General features: G+C 35.3%; 1 protein-coding gene across 1 annotated transcript in view; it reads left to right on the top strand.

Annotated features, from left to right (window-relative positions):
• The first annotated feature begins 2810 nt into the window (after nucleotides 1-2810).
• Nucleotides 2811-19902, top strand: part of PPP1R14C (protein phosphatase 1 regulatory inhibitor subunit 14C) — a 238083-nt gene continuing 220991 nt past the window's right edge. The window contains exons 1-2 of the mRNA XM_053711826.1: nucleotides 2811-2906; nucleotides 3074-3400. Of these exons, the coding sequence (XP_053567801.1) occupies nucleotides 3143-3400 (258 nt within the window). The 5' untranslated portion in view covers nucleotides 2811-2906; nucleotides 3074-3142. The remainder of the gene's footprint in view (nucleotides 2907-3073; nucleotides 3401-19902) is intronic.

Genomic DNA, 19902 nt, shown 5'->3' with positions numbered 1-19902 from the left:
CATTCGCTGTACTCTGAGAGGAATCGGGCTTCAACAATGCTGAGAAGCGCATATCAACGTAGAAATCTTAGCACAAACTTACTTCACCACCTCCATAGGAGGCAAAGTTTGTAAAACGGAATTGTGGGTGTGGTGAGGGGTGTATTTATAGGCATTTTGAGGTTTGGGAAACTTTGCCCCTCCTGGTAGGATTGTATATCCCATATGTCACTAGCTCATGGACTCTTGCCAATTACATGAAAGAAATAGGGAGTAAATAGGGAATAAATGCTTTTTCCGACAGGCGAAATTTATCATTATTACGCCCCAGCTCTCCTGCGCAAAGTTACGTCTATTTTTTATAAATTCAGGTGCATCTGTGCGCTTCTCCGAAGGCGAGCTGGGGTGCAGTTACAGGTGAAGCACATATAGAGTTCACCTAGCCTTTGATAAATCTAGCCCACATGAATTCCCTATAAATAATAAATCCCACCTTTGTACAAAATCTTCCTGGGACAAGGAATGCTGAGTCAGAAAGATTCAGAGAATGCTTTGTTTTTGAACACATTACAATTTGTGTACAGATCTTATATTAAAAAAATACTTTAATGTCCCTTAAAGGGACATTACACTCAGTTTTTAACATATATATGAAAGAGAAACACAATTATATAAGTAGTATGTTTTGCATAATAAAAAGTTTATGTAAAATAAAAACTATTTCAGGTTAAAGTTAAAATAACTGGAAGTGATCATGTGCAACTAAGCCCTGAGCCTCTTGCTCACAAGCTAATAGGGACAGCATAGAAAAGGTGGTTTTATTCAGAGCAGAAATAGCCATTTTAAAAAACTAAGAACTGTTACATATTTTGAAACATACTACTAGTTTTACAAATTGTTGACTAATTTCTTATAGATTTTTCAAACAACTTCTTCAACCATCCCTAATTCTCTGTGACAACCCTAGTCAGATGCTGTGACACTCTAGTTTGTCCAGACACACTTGTTAAGGATTACTAAAATATTAGGTGCATGTAAATTTTGCAATATTACATGTATCACAAATTTGTGTCTAAAGTTTTACAGTGTTTTTACTGCTGGAGAATACAGTACTGTAACTTAAAGGGACAGTAAAGTCACAAAAAATCTTTCATGATTTAAATAGGGCATGTAATTTTAAACAACTTTCCAATTTACTTTTATTACCAATTTTGCTTTGTTCTCTTGGTATTCTTAGTTGAAAGCTAAATCTAGGAGGTTCATGTGCTAATTTCTTAGACCTTGAAGACTGCCTCTAATCAGAAAGCATTTTGACAGTTTTTCACCATTAGAGGGCGTTAGTTCATGTGTTTCATATAGATAACATTGAGCTCTGGCACGTGAAGTTCCTAAGAGCAAGCACTGATTGGCTAAAAATGCATGTCTGTCAAAAGAACTAAAATAAGAAGGCAGTTTGCAAAGGCATAGATACAAGGTAATCACAGAGGTAAAAAGTATATTATTATAACTGTCTTGTTTATGCAAAACTGGGGAATGGGTAATAAAGTGATTATCTACCTTTTTAAACAAAAAAAATTCTGGTGTTTACTGTCCCTTTAAAACAAAGCTAGGGTTTTTCCCACACTCCCCAGGCAGTCACTATATGACATCTCTATCTATCTGAAGCAGGCTGTGTGTGGTATTATGTACAGAGTTAAAAGGACATTCCAGACAAAATTTAAATCCACATGGATACGTTTTAGTATTGAATAGAAGCATTTTGTAATTTACATGTATTAGCAAAAATGCTTCAAATTAAAGCTATAACTGTTTCAAGTGTATTTAAGTATGCACCGTGCACCAGCATTTTAAACACATCACTTGCTGAGAGAATCTAAGTCGCTTGTATCATCTGGTAATGACTCAGTTTGTTAATTGCTGTCATGATACAAGTCCCACTGGCACTCTGAGCACCTGCAGTATTTAAAATGCTGGTGCACTGAGATTATCTAGCTATAGCTATGCTTCACATGCACGTGCAGAGCAAATTACTAACACTAAAACAGTGGTAGCTTTTACTAGAAGCATTTTTGATATTACATGTATATTGCAAATATGTTACTATTCAAGGATTTAATTCATATATGTTCATTTAAATTGTGGCTGGAATGTCCCTTTAAGTAAGCTTCAGTTTTTATCAGTACAGATTCAAAACTAAGCAGGTTAAAATCAAATAGCCATGTGTACCTCCCCTTCAAGGCTGTACTGGTTTACCACAGTAATAAAGTACCATTTGCAGACACTACAGCTAAAAACTAAAGCCTCACACACTGCTGTGAAACATGACCCTGGCTTCTACTTGACTATTTCACAGACCAGCATGTGAGAGAGGTCTGCAGAGGTTAATTTATTACTGTAGCTCGGTACTAGCTAACTGTATAGTTTGTATCTGTGCTGCTTTTATATAAACTGCAGCTCTCTGGGCTCTGCACAATACACTGTGCACATCCAGCATTAGACAGCCGTGGTGATGACGGCTAGTGACTTCTGTCTGTAAACATGCTAATTAGGGAGTGTGGGAAAAAAACTACCTCTGTTTTGAGTGAGTATTAAAAGTTTGTTCCCCAGAAGTAAAAAAAATAATCAGCAATTATTTATTTATTTAGGGGCTTTAGTTCCAAGAGTTTTACTTCATATTAATTGCACAGTTTATACTATTTTGTTTTATTTAAATACTCCACTTTTGTTTTCCACTACACTGTCTCTTTAATCTAATCTTCCCAGTTCCCACCCACTTTATTTTTTTTTTCTTTGAGACCAAGTCCCTCCCTTAAACTTAGAAGCAAACCAGAGTGAAGACCGATGCAAGAGGAGGGGTAACTGCAGGTGCTAGGTGAAAAACACTAATGAGATAGAAGGAAAAGCAGAGGGCAGTGGCAGAAGAGAAGGTAAAGCGGTGGGAAGGATTTAGGTGGAATTAAATCATTAATATGGTTATAAATAAATAGTGATTTAAACACAAGATTACAAGGGAGACATTGGGATTGCAAGTGGAAAATAACAATTATTTTGGAATACTCAGGTCTGGATTGCTTTGTTTTCTTTGGGATTTCAGTGCTGAAGACAGGAGACCCTTCAGTATTTGCAAGCAAGGAGCTGTGGGCATCGGGCTATACCCGGGGATATGTCAGCAGTGAGTGGCACAGAGCCCAGCCCTGCAGCTGGGGGCAGGGTATTCTTCCAGACTCCGCTGACAGCCCCGGTACCCCGGGAGGATTCCCCGCAGGTGGTGGTGGCAGCAGCAGCTCAGCAAAGACAGCAGCAGCAAAAGAGACAGCAGCAGGGTAAAGTGACTGTGAAATATGACAGAAAAGAGCTGAGGAAGCGGCTGGTGTTAGAGGAGTGGATCGTGGAGCAGCTCAGCGAGCTTTATAACTGCGAGGTACTGTGTGTGGTCTGTTGTTATAATAACCAACATCTCAGTAGTTGCATCCTAGCAGCTTACCTTAAAAGCGTGTCCAGCCATTGCTATAAATGCACAAGCATTTTGTTTAGCTTTATTCAGTGCATTTGTCTTATGTATAAAGCTATTTAGATAGCAGACTTCTAGTCCACTGTTACATGATGATATATTTGTGTGTGTGTGATACAGACTAGACAGTTCATCATTTTATTCTGTACATCAAAAATATTTGATGTATGTGAGCATATTCTGACTCACTTCTTTGGCTCTAGAGGAGTCAAACCTTTTTTTTTTTTTCTGCTTTGCAGACATGCCTTTGTGTCTACAGTACAAGCCTCTGATTTTCAACATTCTGATTAAAACCTTAAAAAATGCATCATGTTGATTGATGAATGCACATTGAATTAGGCATGCATATTAACCATAATGTATTTAATCAATGGTATTTGGTTATTTGATACTATAATTTTTTTTTTGCAAGGGGTAAGAAGTTGTGGTCCAGAAAATACTTAATATGGTTTTAGGTTTGTCTAAATATGTACATAGCACTTGCTAGTTACATACAAGTTATGGTGTCTGGGTCACCTTTCTTTAATGCCATTAGTGTACGTAATGTACTGTCTGGGTATTGTCTGCCTCTCTAGAAGCCTCTTTTGCATGACATCACATTTAAGAAGTGCAATCCCTCTGTTGCTCATATCATTGACAATTTTATTTACATTTGAGAGATAAAATATATATATATATATATATATATATATATATATATATATATATACACACCACTATGGACTGTGCAAAATGTGTTACATAGTCAAGTCACAGAATGTCACCTATAAAAGTATCAAGTGTCACCTCACTTTTTTTTTATTAATAATAATCATAATACATTTAGGCTGTTCATGGTTATAAAAGCAAGGATTTTCTCCATAACTGATTGTGCAGGCCCATTTATGTTCCTCTTAAGTCAATATAATGTCTGATTGCAGGATGTATTTTATATATGCTATATCAAGTCATTCAAAGGCAGTGTCTGTTGTGTTTTTTTTTTTTTTTAAAAGTACATTTTAAATATTGAGGATTTCAAGCTAAATCCTTTTAATAGGAAAGTACATTACTGAGATAAATGCTCATATTGTTGTTTAGAAAACAAAATGCCTATGAACTTGTGGTTCATTGACTGTATACTGCACAGAAACAATTATTTGGATTTGTTCTATAACCATTTTTTTTTTTTTTAGAGCAGGTACTTTTATGTTATGCGTTATGCCAGACTGCTTCTGAAATCTTACTTATGGGTCCTAACATATATTTTTTTTTTTTGGCAATCTTTCCATTATTCCTAAAAACATATATGGCTCCTAAATTTGTCATGTACAGTGTCCCTTTTCTAAGTTTCCTTTATTAAAGGGACACTGAACCCCAAAATTTTCTTTCATAATTCAGATGGAGCATGACATTTTAAGCATCTTTCTAATTTACTCCTATTTATTAAATTTTATTCATTCTCTTGGTATCTTTATTTAAAATGCAAGAATGTAAGTTTAGATGCCGGCCCATTTTTGGTGAACAACCTGGGTTGTCCTTGCTGATTGGTGGATAAATTCATCCACCAATAAGAAATTGCTGTCCAGAGTCCTGAACCTAAAAAAAAGCTTAGATGCCTTCTTTTTCAAAGAAAGATAGCAAGGGAACGAAGAAATTGATAATAGGAGTAAATTAGAAAGTTGCTTAAAATTGCATTTGCATGCTCTATCTGAATCACGAAAGAGAAAATTTGGGTTCAGTGTCCCTTTAACATTTTAAAACATTGACAGGAGAATTGATTCAAATGGTTGGTCAAGTCGATAACTTAAAAAAAAATAATATATCAATCTATACGGAATTTGGCGGCGCTATACAAATAAATGATGATAATAATAAAATATATAATATATATATATATATATATCTCCTATAGTAAAATTTTAGATGCCCTGCCTCCTGTTTTTTGTTAGACCCTGTTGAAAATAATTAATTAAAAAGGTCATACAGTTTTAAATCTCCTCATCTGTTCCAAGGCTTAGACAACTGATGTGAAATGATGCTTAATTAGTTAATAGTTAGTGAAGGCTGACTTCAAACTAAGACTGAAATATGACCTTCCTATATCAGACAGCTGGTAGAGGGAGCATTGTAGTCTAGGCTTGAATTAAGCCATATTATGGAATCATGTGGTTTCTTTGTCATTATTTGCTGCATTTTTCATCTGTTGGTTCAGGAGTAATTTTAAGCATTCTATGCCCCGGAGCAATTTTTTTTCTCCAAGATGAAGTTAATAGGTAATTATAATGTACTGTTCACTTAATTTAATAAAGAAAAACCTGATCCTTTTTGTGTTGGTGGATTTAACAAGCGAGCAGCAATGTTAACTAAAAGTTATCTGTGTTAAACTGAAATAGATATTGCTTATCCTTCTAAAGGTTTAGTTTTATCTCTAAAACCATCTGTGAAAATGCACTTTTGAAGTAACTTGTCGGTCAGAACCTTGTAAAGTCATCTTCCACAACATTGGAACTGAATATGTTTTCAATAATCTACTGCCCACATATTATCACAGAGGCTGCACATTGAGTTGTCTTAGAAACTGATAACGGATTATACTTTTCAAAGAGCATATATGTTGTCATGGGTGTTACGTGGTCACACATAGTAGATGAGGCTGTAAGATAACAACAAAGTCTGTACGGTTCAGTTGTTTTTTCAGATCCTCTGTGATCCATGTGTGTAAAGCAAGCAGGGGTGTCCAAACTTTTTTCGAAGAGTGCCAGATTTGATGAAGTGAACATGTGCGAGGGCCGACCATTTTGCCTGACATTCTTTTAAACCATTTAAATTTAAATGCAAATGAACTATTTTATGCAAAGTTTAATGAAAACGGCATACTTTTCATTTTGTGACTTGGATGACAAATCTAAACAGGTGTTAAATCACTCTGCCTTTAATATAAAAAATAAACAGGAAGCTGAAATATGTCAGGAACATTGTAAAGTACATTACACAAAGTAATAACGGTTGTCTGTCGACTTTTAAGTTAAAAAAAATGTGAACAGGAACAGAACGCCAAGTATACATGTGTTCAAATATATTTATAACTGATTTTAGACCAACTGAGATTTTACAATTTATTCATCTCAATTGAAAAAAAAACTTGCCTCTTATCCAGTTGGCGGTAAAAGTTCACAAGTAAGAGCTGTTGGTGACGACTGCGTAACTCGCTGTCACAATGCAGCTCAATGAGCTCGAGCTGCAGCTGATCTTGAGCATCGTCAGGGTCAACCGAGAATATAGAGGAGAACAGGCGGATCTCCTTTTCAATAGCTGCAAAATCTTGAAAGCGCTGTTTAAACTCCCCAGCCAGAGATGCGATGTCTGCTGCATACCTGCTCGTTTGCGCACTGATATTATCCTGTGGAAAACTGTTCATTATTTCCTGCAACGCTGAAAAATGAAAGTAGTTTTTTTTTTTCTTCAATAGCCCTTAATGGTCGCCTTGTGGCTGTGTGTGGAGGCGCAGGAAGAAGGAAAGCCCAAATCTCGCGACGCCCGAGATCTCGCGAGATTTGTGCTTTCCTTCTCCCTGTGCCAGCTAATGACGTCAAGTCCCGTGGCAAGAGATCCTAGGAGTCCTGAGCAGCGCTCGGGGACTCACTAGGGGGGCCGTAAGATCTATATTTGGGCAACTTATCTGTGGGGCCTTATCAGTCCGGAATGCATGCCGCAATTGGCCCGCGGGCCGGACTTTGGACATGCCTGGTGTAAAGTATTTATTTAAAGGTATTCTATCAGGTAATTTTGATATATGTGTATGTATACCTTAGAGCTAAGGTATCTGTTGTATTGGTACCTCCTTAAAGGGACACTGAACCCAAATTTTTTTATTTTGTGATTCAGATAGAGCATGCATTTTGAAGCAACTTTCTAATTTTACTCCTATTATCAAATTTTCTTAGTTCTCTTGCTATCTTTATTTGAAATGTAAGTTTAGATGCCGACCCATTTTTGGTGAACAACCTGGGTTGTTCTTGCTAATTGGTGGATAAATTTACCCACCAATAAACACGTGCTGTCCATGGTTCTGAACCCCAAAAAATAGCTTAGATGCCTTTTTCAAATAAAGATAACAAGAGAACGAAGAAAAATTGCTAATAGGAGTAGATTAGAAAGTTACTTAAAATTGCATGCTCTATCTGAATCGTGAAATAAAAAATTTGGGTTCAGTGTCCCTTTTTTAAAGTTCCACTATCATGGGCCTCCTTTTTGCTTTTTAAGAATACTTGGGCAGGCCAAGGAGCAGCAATTCACTACTGGGAGCTAGCTGCTGATTGGTGGCTGCATATATATGCCTATTTCTCTTTTGTTCATCAGATGTATACTGCTGCTCCTTCAACAAAGCATACCAAGAGAATAGAGCAAATTTGATCATAGATTAAAAAAAAATTATTCTCACACGCATGTTGTGTTTTTTTTTGTTTGTTTTGTTTTTTTTTGTTTTTTTCCTGCGAATATCTTATATGCCTTAGGAGCTGCTGCCTGGTATTAAACACTACTTTTTAGTTTTCCTACAAGAACCCCTAAATCCTTTTCCAACTCTGGTTCCAAAATGTAAAATCTTACAACTAGCACACACACACACTTGAGCACCTCAAAATACACTTTTATTATCAAAAGATGCTCAGTTATGCTTTACAATAATTTTAATGCAACGGTTACACCACTGAATCCAGCCCCTAAAAAAAGTTTTGTTCTAGTCCTAAACAAATTGGCCAATGAGCGTTAATTTTCGTTCATATAATTATCTTGTGAGGTCATCTCAGTGCATATGCACAAAATGGTTCTATAAAATTATTTTCTTATGCACAGTGATAATCGGTGAGGGCGATCCTGCCATCTTAAACTGAGGCATTATGAGTGTATGCATTTGTTCTAATGATCCTTGCACAGCGCAGTGTGACAGTTTCTCTGAACACTGAAGAAGGTGAGGTGTCATCGGCGGCATGTCACTGAAATAACTGCGCATTACGGATACCAAGCACCATATTCCTACCCAGGTAGTTCCCCCGCTCGGACTCCTATAATGAATCCCATGGGGGGTTAGATTTGTGTGTTTTTTTTTTTTTTTTTTATATGAAAAATAGATATTTACAACTATCTTTTAGTAAAATGATAGTCTACTCCAGAATTTTTATTTTGTTAAATCCCTTTATTACCCATTCTCCTCCAGTTTGGCATAACCAACAGTTCTATTAATACATTGATTACATTGTATCTAAGTCTTTGCAGACTGCCCCCTTGTCTCAGTTCTTTTGACAGACTTGCATTTTAGCCAATCAGTGCTGTCTCATAAGTAACTCCGCGGGAGTGAGCACAATGTGAACTATATGGCACATGCTATCTGGTTTTTGGACTGGCTAACTGATTTTTTTTTTTTAAATTTTTTTTGGGAGGGGTGGGATTATAACTATTTCTCAATCCTCACATCTCTCTCTATGGGCTGGAGAGATGCCTTGTCAATATTACAAGGTCCTCTGGGATTGTTTTTTACAAGAAATATTTTACTTTGGGAATTGTGCATCTTGTTAAGGGAGTTTACTAATACTGTATGCCTTATGATTAAAGGGACATCAAAACCCACAATTTTTCTTTTATGATTCAGATAGAGAATACAATTTTTAAAAAAGTTTCCAATTTACTTCCATTATCAAATTCAATTTTGTTCTCTTGTGGTCCTTTGTTGAAGAGATATCTAGACAGGTAGCATGCACAGCTTGAGCACTACGTGACCGGAAATAGTACTGTAGACGTGCACACTTCTGAACTTGCTTTCCTGATTTTCAACAAAGGAAAACAAGAAAATGTATAAAAGAAGAAAATTGGGAAATTGTTAATTGTATTCTATCTGAAACGTGAGACAAAAAATGAGTTTTATGTTTCTTTTAAGGACAGACATTTTACAGTAACAAAATAACGCTCAGTAAAATAAGCTGATGTTTGCTGGCTTTTGCGCTTAGAGGGCTTTCAACACAGTTACCTGAGGCATGCAGAAATAGCTCCTTCTGGAAATCACTTGTGTCAGGGGTTAAATGTCCATTTTAGATGTGGTTTCAGTGAGCAAAACTGCTATTTTAAATTGCAAAAATATACCTAAAGGAGCAACTTTTAATTTTATTCTCTGCAGCTGCTATAACAAGTCATTGAGAACATAAGGGAAAATATCACAGTACACTGTCACTTTAAAGGGACAGTCAAGTCCAAAAAAACATTCAGGATTTAAATAGGAAATGTAATTTTAAACAACTTTTTAAAATTTACTTTTATCACCAATTTTGCTTTGTTCTCTTGGTATTCTTAGTTGGAAGCTAAACCTTGGAGGTTCATATGCTAATTTCTTAGACCTTGAAGACTGCCTCTAATCTGAATGCATATTGACCACTAGAGGGCACTAGTTCATGTGTTTTCATATAGATAACATTGAGCTCATGCACGTGAAGTTACCCTGGAGTGAGCACTGATTGGCTGAAATACAAGTCTGTCAAAAGAACTGAAATAAGGAAGCAGTCTGGAGAGGCTTAGCTACAAGGTAATCACAGAGGTAAAAGGTGTATTTCTATAACAGTGTTGGTTATGCAAAGCTGGGGAATGGGTTATAAAGGGATTATCTTTTTCTTTTTAAACAACAAAAAGTCTGGTGTTGACTGTCCCTTTAAACTCTGAGGCTTGGGCCTAGATTTAAAGTGAATGTAAATTTTGATGCTAAAGTGCCTGGTTTTTATAAATTCGATTTAAAACAATGGCACTTTAATTCATCAAAATTTACATTTCACTCGTTGTGAAGAAATATTTACCTTTTAAACTTGACAGCAGCTTCCCTTTAAGGCTTAAGCCCCCAGTTGTGCTTTTCCCTTTAGGCACACAGCCGGTCGGGAACCACCAGGAGGAAAGAAAGCTCTGCGATGCCATTTGCGATCAGTCTGGACATCAAGAGGAAGATAAATTTATGAGCGGCTTGACGAATAGACATACATGCTTGTTACTACACAAAATAACCTCTCTTTCCACTGAGCCTAAACTACATGCATTGAAAAGAGCTCAATCAAGTGCTCTCCTTTAAATACATGTTGGAATTCTGGGTCCATATCATCTGGGGGCGCGTCTATGGATGATTATATTGGCGCTACTTTTATGGCTAAAAAAAATATACGCTCCCGGGCCAGATTTTAATGTGCAATAAGCTTATAGTCACATGAGATAATCAAGCTCTGCTCTAGCAGTTTCCCAACTGCTGTTGTCAGACTTGCAGGTTCATAGTTTCCTAGATAAATTCTGTGTCCTTATCTAGGTATCTCTTCAACAAAGAATATGAAAACGAAGCAAACTTGATAATCAAAGTGAATCGGAAACTTTAAAAAAAAAAAAAAAAAATTCTCTATATGAATTGTGAAAGAAACATTTTGAGTTTCATGTCCCTTTTTAACGTCTGGTTCACATAGCACATGCTTGTAAATACTTTTTTAAATTTACTTCCTTCTCTTGGAATCCTGTATTGAAAAAACATGTATAGGTAGGCTCAGGAGCAGCAATGCACTATTTGGACCTAGCTGGTGGCTATGTAGATATGCCTCTTGTTGTTGGCTCACTGGATGTGTTCAGCTAGCTGCCAGTTGTGTATTCCTGCCGTGGAGTTTATTTTAACTTACATGATCGGCACCTTTTGCAGGGTTTAAACAGTGTTATATGAGAGCATTTTTTATTATATTTTGTTAAAAAAATAAAAAATTGAAGCTTATTGGTTTAGTTTTAGGTCTTTAACAATTTTTCATGTGTCCTCTATTTTTTTTTTTTTTTAGTTGTCAACACATTGCCCAAATTTATAATATGTTTAAAGATTCCATTGAAATCTGCCTTTTAAAGTCAAAGGGTCATGACTGGGTCCTTGTCAACAACTCAAAAATTCAAACCCTTTAAAATGTTAATTATTACTATTAGGTTGTTTTTATGAATGTTTCGTCACCTAGAACTATTTGACAGACCAAATGTAAATGATTATCTTGTCTACATGACATATTAGATTTGCTATTTTAGTGATCAGGGAATACCTCGTCTAAAAATAGTCTGTTTTAAAGTTGGAAGAAACTGCTGGGAATTGCGCGTGCACACGTGTGTGTGTGTGTGTGTATATATATATATATATATATATATATATATATATATATATATATATATATATATATATATATATATATATTGTTGAAAGCACTCACTGGACTGTAGACAGCAATGTAAATCAAATATACTTTATTGTGACGTTTCGGGACCAACAGCGTCCCTTCCTCTGACTGGTCCCGAAACGTCACAATAAAGTATATTTGATTTACATTGCTGTCTACAGTCCAGTGAGTGCTTTCAACTTTTCATTTTTTACATACCTGGCTACAGCACCCTGGCAAGTTGCGGTCTGTTGGTGAGAGTGCATATGCTACAACAAACTTATATATATATATATATATATATATATATATATATATATATATATATATATATATATATATATATATATATATATATATATATATATATATATATATATAATGTACACACTTTTTATATTTGCTTTGCTGTTTTTGACTCAATGTCAGGATATATGCAGCCAGTAGCCACCAATTACCATCTTGTTCCTGATCCTACCTTGGTATGCTTTTCAACAAAGAATGAGTAAAAAGTAAATTTGATAATAACTTAGTTGCTTAAAATTGTATTCTATATCTGAATCATGAAAGAGAATTTTTTTGGGGTTTCATGTCCCTTTTTTTTTTTTTAACATCACTTGAGCACAATCAATAGAGCTTCTATTTTTGTGATTGGAAGTCCAAAGGAATTTTATTGCTGAAGCAATAATCTATCCTGCGCTAACATCTGCATGTCAGCACAGGGGTGCTAAATCTCTCACAACACATTACACTTCTATGAGGGCATGCAGTAAAATTAACTCACCACTTCTAATATAAGTTCTCTGATAGCGCTTTCTTCTTTAGTCATGTAATACCAGATTATGTTTTGTTCGCTGCAAGACGTCAAGCAAAAGAAAACGCACCCTGTGCTTTTAATAGCGATCTACTTGTAATCCAGTCCTACATTTAGCAAACCAATAAGCAAGCATAACCCAGGTTCTGAACCAAAAATGGGCCGGCTCTTAAGTTTTATATTTCTGATTTTTTTTTATTTTATTTTTTAATAAAGATAGCAAGTAAACAATGAAAAATTGATAATCAGAGTAATTTAGGAATTTGCTTTAATTTGCATGCTCTATCTGAATCATGAAATAAACATTTTTTGGTTAATTATCCCCTTAAAGGGATACTAAACCCAATTTTTTTTATTTCATGATTGAGATAGAGCATGAGATTTTAAGCACCTTTCTAATTTACTCCTATTAATTTTTCTTTGTTCTAGTGCTATCTTGATTTGCAAAAGCAGTACTGTAAGCTTTAGAGCCAGACCATTTTTTTGTTCAGCACATGGGTAGAACTTCCTGATTTGTGGCTAAATGTAGCAAACCAATCAGCAGCTCTACCAAGGTGCTGAACTAAAAAATGGGCCGGCTCCTAACCTTTTATTACTGCTTTTTCAAATCAAGATAACATGAGAACAAAGAAAAATTGATAATAGGACTAAATTAGAAAGTTGCTTAAAATGACATGCTCTATCTGAATCATGAAAGAAAAAATGAGGGGTTAGTATCCCTTTAATGGGATTTATACTGTATTTTAATTTGCTTTAATGTCCCTTCAAGACAAACTTTAAAATAGGACACACAAAATTAGTGAATACTCATTCCTATTGCAGCAGGATTATTTTCACCAATGATTTGGATTTTGCATCATAATTGCAGATGTATTGGAAACCAGCGTTGAATATTTTATGAGAACAAGTAGTTTCTTCAAAACCAATATAACTTTATCGGTTACATACAAAATAGGCAAACCTTGAATATATTACTCTTCTACAATGCTAAATGCCAAAAGCACAAACTAAACTATGAACAGGTGCAAGTCTAACTTTGGATAGGGGTAAATGTCATGAAGCAATCTTTTGTGCTCAATACAATGCTTTGTTTAGAAACAAATGATGGCTCATTATGGGAGTCTTCCAGGTGGACTGGCAACATGTTGAAAGAAATTCAGAGGTACAAAATCTGTTAGTGAAGATGAATGCAGAACTTTCTATTATCAGTTGACACCTTTTTAATAGCTTTTTTTTTCTTTTTTCCCTGCAACGTTTGTGGGGAAAGTGGCTATTGCATTGATGTTAATGGGCAAATAGGGGATAAAATCAATGAGTCGCATATTGGCAGTGTATTTGATTAGTGATTTTACATTATATTCAGATTGTAGAATGAATGTTCTGTTAGTCAGGCTACCATTGGAACATGTTGGACCAGCATGCTTTGCTTCTCTTACTTAAAGGGCCAGTAAACCTAAAAAAGAATGTTATATAATTCTGCACATAGTGCAGATTTATATAACATATTAGCAGCAGCTTTATAAAACCTAATATTCCCTGTGAATTTTTATAAAAAGAGACCGTTTTTCAGACCCGCTCTCTGTGCTCTTCTGAGCGGGTCTGTTTTTATCACAGAGCGCATCTGGCCAGCTGTCTAGTCACAGCCCGGCACGACCACGCCATTATACTCACTGCAGCCTGCTCTGTCTGACAGCGGGAGCGAGCTGCACTGAGTATAATGGCGGGGCCGGGCTGTGACTAGACAGCTGGCCAGATGCGCTCTGTGATAAAAACAGACCCGCTCAGAAGAGCACAGAGAGCGGGTCTGAAAAACGGTCTCTTTTTTTATAAAAATTCACAGGGAATAATAGGTTTTATAAAGCTGCTGCTAATATAATGTTATATAATTCTGCACTATGTGCAGAATTATATAACATTCTTTTTTAGGTCTACTGGCCCTTTAATTGCATGACAAAAAGACAATGCAATAGCACTTAGTCTGAACTTCAAATAAGTAGAAGATTTTTTTTCTTTTTCTGACAAATTTCAAAGTTATTGTATTATGTGACAGCCATCAGCCAATCACAAATGGATATACATATATTTTCTGAACTCTTGCACATGCTCAGTAGGAGCTGGTGACTCAGTGTAAATATAAAATGGAAATTCAAAAGTTGTTTAAAGTGGCATAGTGTATCTGAATCATGAAAGTTTAATTTTTGGCTTGAGTGTCTCTTTAAAGGTACATGTTGCTTTGCCAATATGTTAAATCTAAAAGTGATGTAGCATAACTGTAAAATGCTGACTATAAAATCACAAATCTTTTATATATATATATATATATATATATATATATATATATATATATATATATATATATATATATATATATATATATATATATATATATATATATATATATTAAACTCTCCACTTTGTATAAACAGATCCAGAATGTTGTTAATATTTTTGATGGAATTTAATTAGTTGTAAAGACACTACCTTTTTTTTTTTTTTTTTTTTTTTTTTTTTTTAGCTAGAGCGCTGATTGAACAGTTCAAACTGTTAGCTCACAATAAAAATTACTTTTTAAAGGGATAGTCTTTTCAAAATTAAAGTTTCATGATTCAGAGCATGCAATTTTTAAGGGACATTAAACACAACAAATAGATTTCATGATTCAGATAGCGAATACGAATTTTAAAAAGTTTCCAATTTACTTCTATTATCACATTTTTATTTCATTCTCATGTTTCTCTTTGTTGAAGATATACCTAGGTAGGTAGCGTGCACATGCCTTAAAGGGACAGTACACTGTAAAATACTTTTTCCCTTAATATGTTTACAATTGTTTTTTTTACCAACTGCAGAGTAAAAAATGTATGAAAATTAGATTTTTAAGGTTTATTTGTGTATATTAAAGCTCTGATTTTGTGTTTTGAAGCCACAACCTAATAAAATGGGTTGAGCTTGTAGGTATAATCCGATCTCATTACTGTATCACATTGTGCAAATATACCTGCTTCTTTATCTTATATCTGTCCTTAAAACAATCACCAGCACTTTGAGAGAACAATGGAAAATCAACATGTTATTACCTTATCTCTGCTATATCTCACTGGGAGTGTAATTTCTTCTGCTGGCTGTGTTTACAAAGCTTATCTATAGCTGGTACGCGCGGCCACAAACTTTCAGAATAGGTGGGGATACCACATGCTAAATCAACCATTTCAAATGCCAATATAAGGGTAAAGGAGATACTTGTAAACAATTTAATACACTCCAGCAGGTAAAGTGGATCATTGGGAACAAATTAAAGGGGAGAACATTTTTGAGTAAACTGTCCCTTTAAGCCCTACGTTACAGGAAATAGTGCTGCAATCTAGTGCTACTGCTAATGTGTAACATTGTTGCAAAACTGCTGCTATATAGTGCTGCAGACACGTGCACACTCTTCAGCTTACATATCTGCTTTTCAAATAAGGATAACAAGAAAAAAAAATGATAAAAGTAAATTATAAAGTTGTTTAAAATTTGATGTTCTATCTAAATCATGAAATAAAAAAAATGGGTTTTATGTCCTTTTAAGCAACTTTCTAAATTACTCCCATTAATTTCTTTTTTTTTTTTTTTTTTTTTTTTTTTTTTATTGTGTTTTGTTCAGCACCTGGTTAGGGCTTGCTGATTGGTGTCTAAATGTTGCCACCAATCAGCAAGCGCTACTCAGGTGCTGAACCAAAAATAGGCCAACTTCTAAGCTTATATTCTTGATTTTTCAAATAGAGATACCAAGAGAACGAAGAAAAATTGATAATAGGAGTAAATTTAGAAAGTTGCTCAAAATTGCATGCTCTATCTCAATCAAGTGTTTTTTTTTTTTTTTTTTTTTTAATTTTGACTAGACTATCCCTTTAAGTTGGAGATCAGGGCAGGGAGTATTTTCAATTTCACTTCTACATTAGAAAGTATGGTTTGATTAAGGCCAGATAGGCTGAAACACTACTTGTTTTTTTTTTTTTTTCTGGTGCCATTATGAACTGAATAAAAGTTGTTTTTATATTGGTTCTGTGGCATATTGCTTACTACTTCTTCTTCTTCCCCTTTTTATAAAAAAAAAAAAAAGTGTCTTGTTTGGCCAAGTAAAGTCTTCTTAAAATGTGATGTAGAAACAGTAATTTTGAGGTAAAATTTTTTTGTTTTGTTTTTTTCTCATATTTCAACAAAGGATACAAAAAACTAATTAGATAATAGAAATAAATTGGTAAGTTATTTGAAATTGAAAGCTCTATCTGAATCATGAGAGAAAAAAAAATGGCTTTCATGTTCCTTTAAAGAAAGTGATGGTCAATTTCAGACTAAGAATGTTGCAATGAAAAATATTTCTTTCATGTAATTAGCAAGAGTCCATGAGCTAGTGACGTATGGGATATACATTCCTACCAGGAGGGGCAAAGTTTCCCAAACCTCAAAATGCCTATAAATACACCCCTCACCACACCCACAAATCAGTTTTTACAAACTTTGCCTCCTATGGAGGTGGTGAAGTAAGTTTGTGCTAGATTCTACGTTGATATGCTCTCCGCAGCAGGTTGGAGCCCGGTTTTCCTCTCAGCATGCAGTGAATGTCAGAGGGATGTGAGGAGAGTATTGCCTATTTGAATTCAATGATCTCCTTCTACGGGGTCTATTTCATAGGTTCTCTGTTATCGGTCGTAGAGATTCATCTCTTACCTCCCTTTTCAGATAGACGATATACTCTTATATATACCATTACCTCTACTGATTTTCGTTTCAGTACTGGTTTGGCTTTCTACTACATGTAGATGAGTGTCCTGGGGTAAGTAAATCTTATTTTCTGTGACACTCTAAGCTATGGTTGGGCACTTTATAAAAAAGTTCTAAATATATGTATTCAAACATTTATTTGCCTTGATTCAGGATGTTCAATATTCCTTATTTCAGACAGTCAGTTTCATTATTTGGGATAATGCATTTGAATAATCAATTTTTTTTCTTACCTTTAAAATTTGACTTTTTTCCCTGTGGGCTGTTAGGCTTGCGGGGGCTGAAAATGCTTCATTTTATTGCGTCATTCTTGGCGCTGACTTTTTTGGCGCAAATTTTTTTTCTGTTTCCGGCGTCATACGTGTCGCCGGAAGTTGCGTCATTTTTGACGTGTTTTTTTGCGCCAAAAGTGTCGGCGTTCCGGATGTGGCGTCATTTTTGGCACCAAAAGCATTTAGGCGCCAAATAATGTGGGCGTCTTTTTTGGCGCTGAAAATATATGGGCGTCACTTTTGTCTCCACATTATTTAAGTCTCATTATTTATTGCTTCTGGTTGCTAGAAGCTTGTTCACTGGCATTTTTTTCCCATTCCTGAAACTGTCATTTAAGGAATTTGATCAATTTTGCTTTATATGTTGTTTTTTCTATTACATATTGCAAGATGTCCCACGTTGACACTGAGTCGGAAGATACTTCTGGAAAATCGCTGCCTGGTGCTGGATCTACCAAAGCTAAGTGTATCTGCTGTAAACTTATGGTATCTGTTCCTCCAGCTGTTGTTTGTACTGATTGTCATGACAAACTTGTTAATGCAGATAATATTTCCTTTAGTACTGTTACATTACCTGTTGCTGTTCCGTCAACATCTAATACTCGGTGTTCCTGATAACATAAGAGATTTTGTTTCTAAATCCATTAAGAAGGCTATGTCTGTTATTCCTCCTTCTAGTAAACGTAAAAAGTCTTTTAAAACTTCTCATTTTTCAGATGAATTTTTAAATGAACATCATCATTCTGATTCTGATAATGGTTCTTCTGGTTCAGAGGATTCTGTCTCAGAGGTTGATGCTGATAAATCTTCATATTTATTTAAAATGGAATTTATTCGTTCTTTACTTAAAGAAGTCCTAATTGCATTAGAAATTGAGGATTCTAGTCCTCTTGATACTAAATCTAAACGTTTAGATAAGGTTTTTAAATCTCCTGTAGTTATTCCAGAAGTTTTTCCTGTCCCTGATGCTATTTCTGAAGTAATTTCCAGGGAATGGAATAATTTGGGTAATTCATTTACTCCTTCTAAACGTATTAAGCAATTATATCCTGTGCCATCTGACAGATTAGAGTTTTGGGACAAAATCCCTAAGGTTGATGGGGCTGTCTCTACTCTTGCTAAGCGTACTACTATTCCTACGGCAGATGGTACTTCCTTTAAGGATCCTTTAGATAGGAAGATTGAATCCTTTCTAAGAAAAGCTTATGAAATGAGGAAAAAGGAAGCTGAGTCCCAGGGTCAGTAATGGAGTTTATTGCAATGCAGGCTTACAACAAATTAGGTGAACTCCATCTAACGCGTTTCGCGCATGGGCACATGCGCTTCATAAGAAAAGCTTACTTGTGTTCAGGTAATCTTCTTAGACCTGCTATATCTTTAGCGGATGTTGCTGCAGCTTCAACTTTTTGGTTAGAGGCTTTAGCGCAACAAGTAACAGATCATAATTCTCATAGCATTATTAATCTTCTTCAACATGCTAATAATTTTATTTGTGATGCCATCTTTGATATCAGAGTTGATGTCAGGTATGTCTCTAGCTATTTTAGCTAGAAGAGCTTTATGGCTTAACTTGGAATGCTGATATGTCTTCTAAGTCTACTCTGCTTTCCCTTTCTTTCCAAGGTAATAAATTATTTGGTTCTCAGTTGGATTCTATTATCTCAACTGTTACTGGAGGGAAAGGAACTTTTTTACCACAGGATAAAAAATCTAAAGGTAAATTTAGGTCTAATAATGGTTTTCGTTCCTTTTGTCACAACAAGGAACAAAAGCCTGATCCTTCATCCTCAGGAGCGGTATCAGTCTGGAATAAATACAAGCCTTTTAGAAAACCAAAGTCAGCTCCTAAGTCCACATGAAGGTGCGGCCCTCATTCCAGCTCAGCTGGTAGGGGGCAGATTACGTTTTTTCAAAGAAATTTGGATCAATTCCGTTCACAATCTTTGGATTCAGAACATTGTTTCAGAAGGGTACAGAATTGGCTTCAAGATAAGGCCTCCTGCAAAGAGATTTTTTCTTTCCTGTGTCCCAGTAAATCCAGCGAAGGCTCAAGCATTTCTGAAATGTGTTTCAGATCTAGAGTTGGCTGGAGTAATTATGCCAGTTCCAGTTCTGGAACAGGGGCTGGGGTTTTATTCAAATCTCTTCATTGTACCAAAGAAGGAGAATTCCTTCAGACCAGTTCTGGATCTAAAAATATTGAATCGTTATGTAAGGATACCAACATTCAAAATGGTAACTGTAAGGACTATCCTGCCTTTTGTTCAGCAAGGGCATTATATGTCTACAATAGATTTACAGGATGCATATCTGCATATTCCGATTCATCCAGATCACTATCAGTTTCTGAGATTCTCTTTCCTAGACAAGCATTACCAGTTTGTG

Source organism: Bombina bombina, chromosome 4 (genome assembly GCF_027579735.1).
Source record: "Bombina bombina isolate aBomBom1 chromosome 4, aBomBom1.pri, whole genome shotgun sequence".
Classification (NCBI taxonomy): domain Eukaryota; kingdom Metazoa; phylum Chordata; class Amphibia; order Anura; family Bombinatoridae; genus Bombina; species Bombina bombina.
The sequence above is the reverse complement of the archived record's forward strand: the minus strand, read 5'-3'. Positions and strand labels throughout refer to the sequence as shown.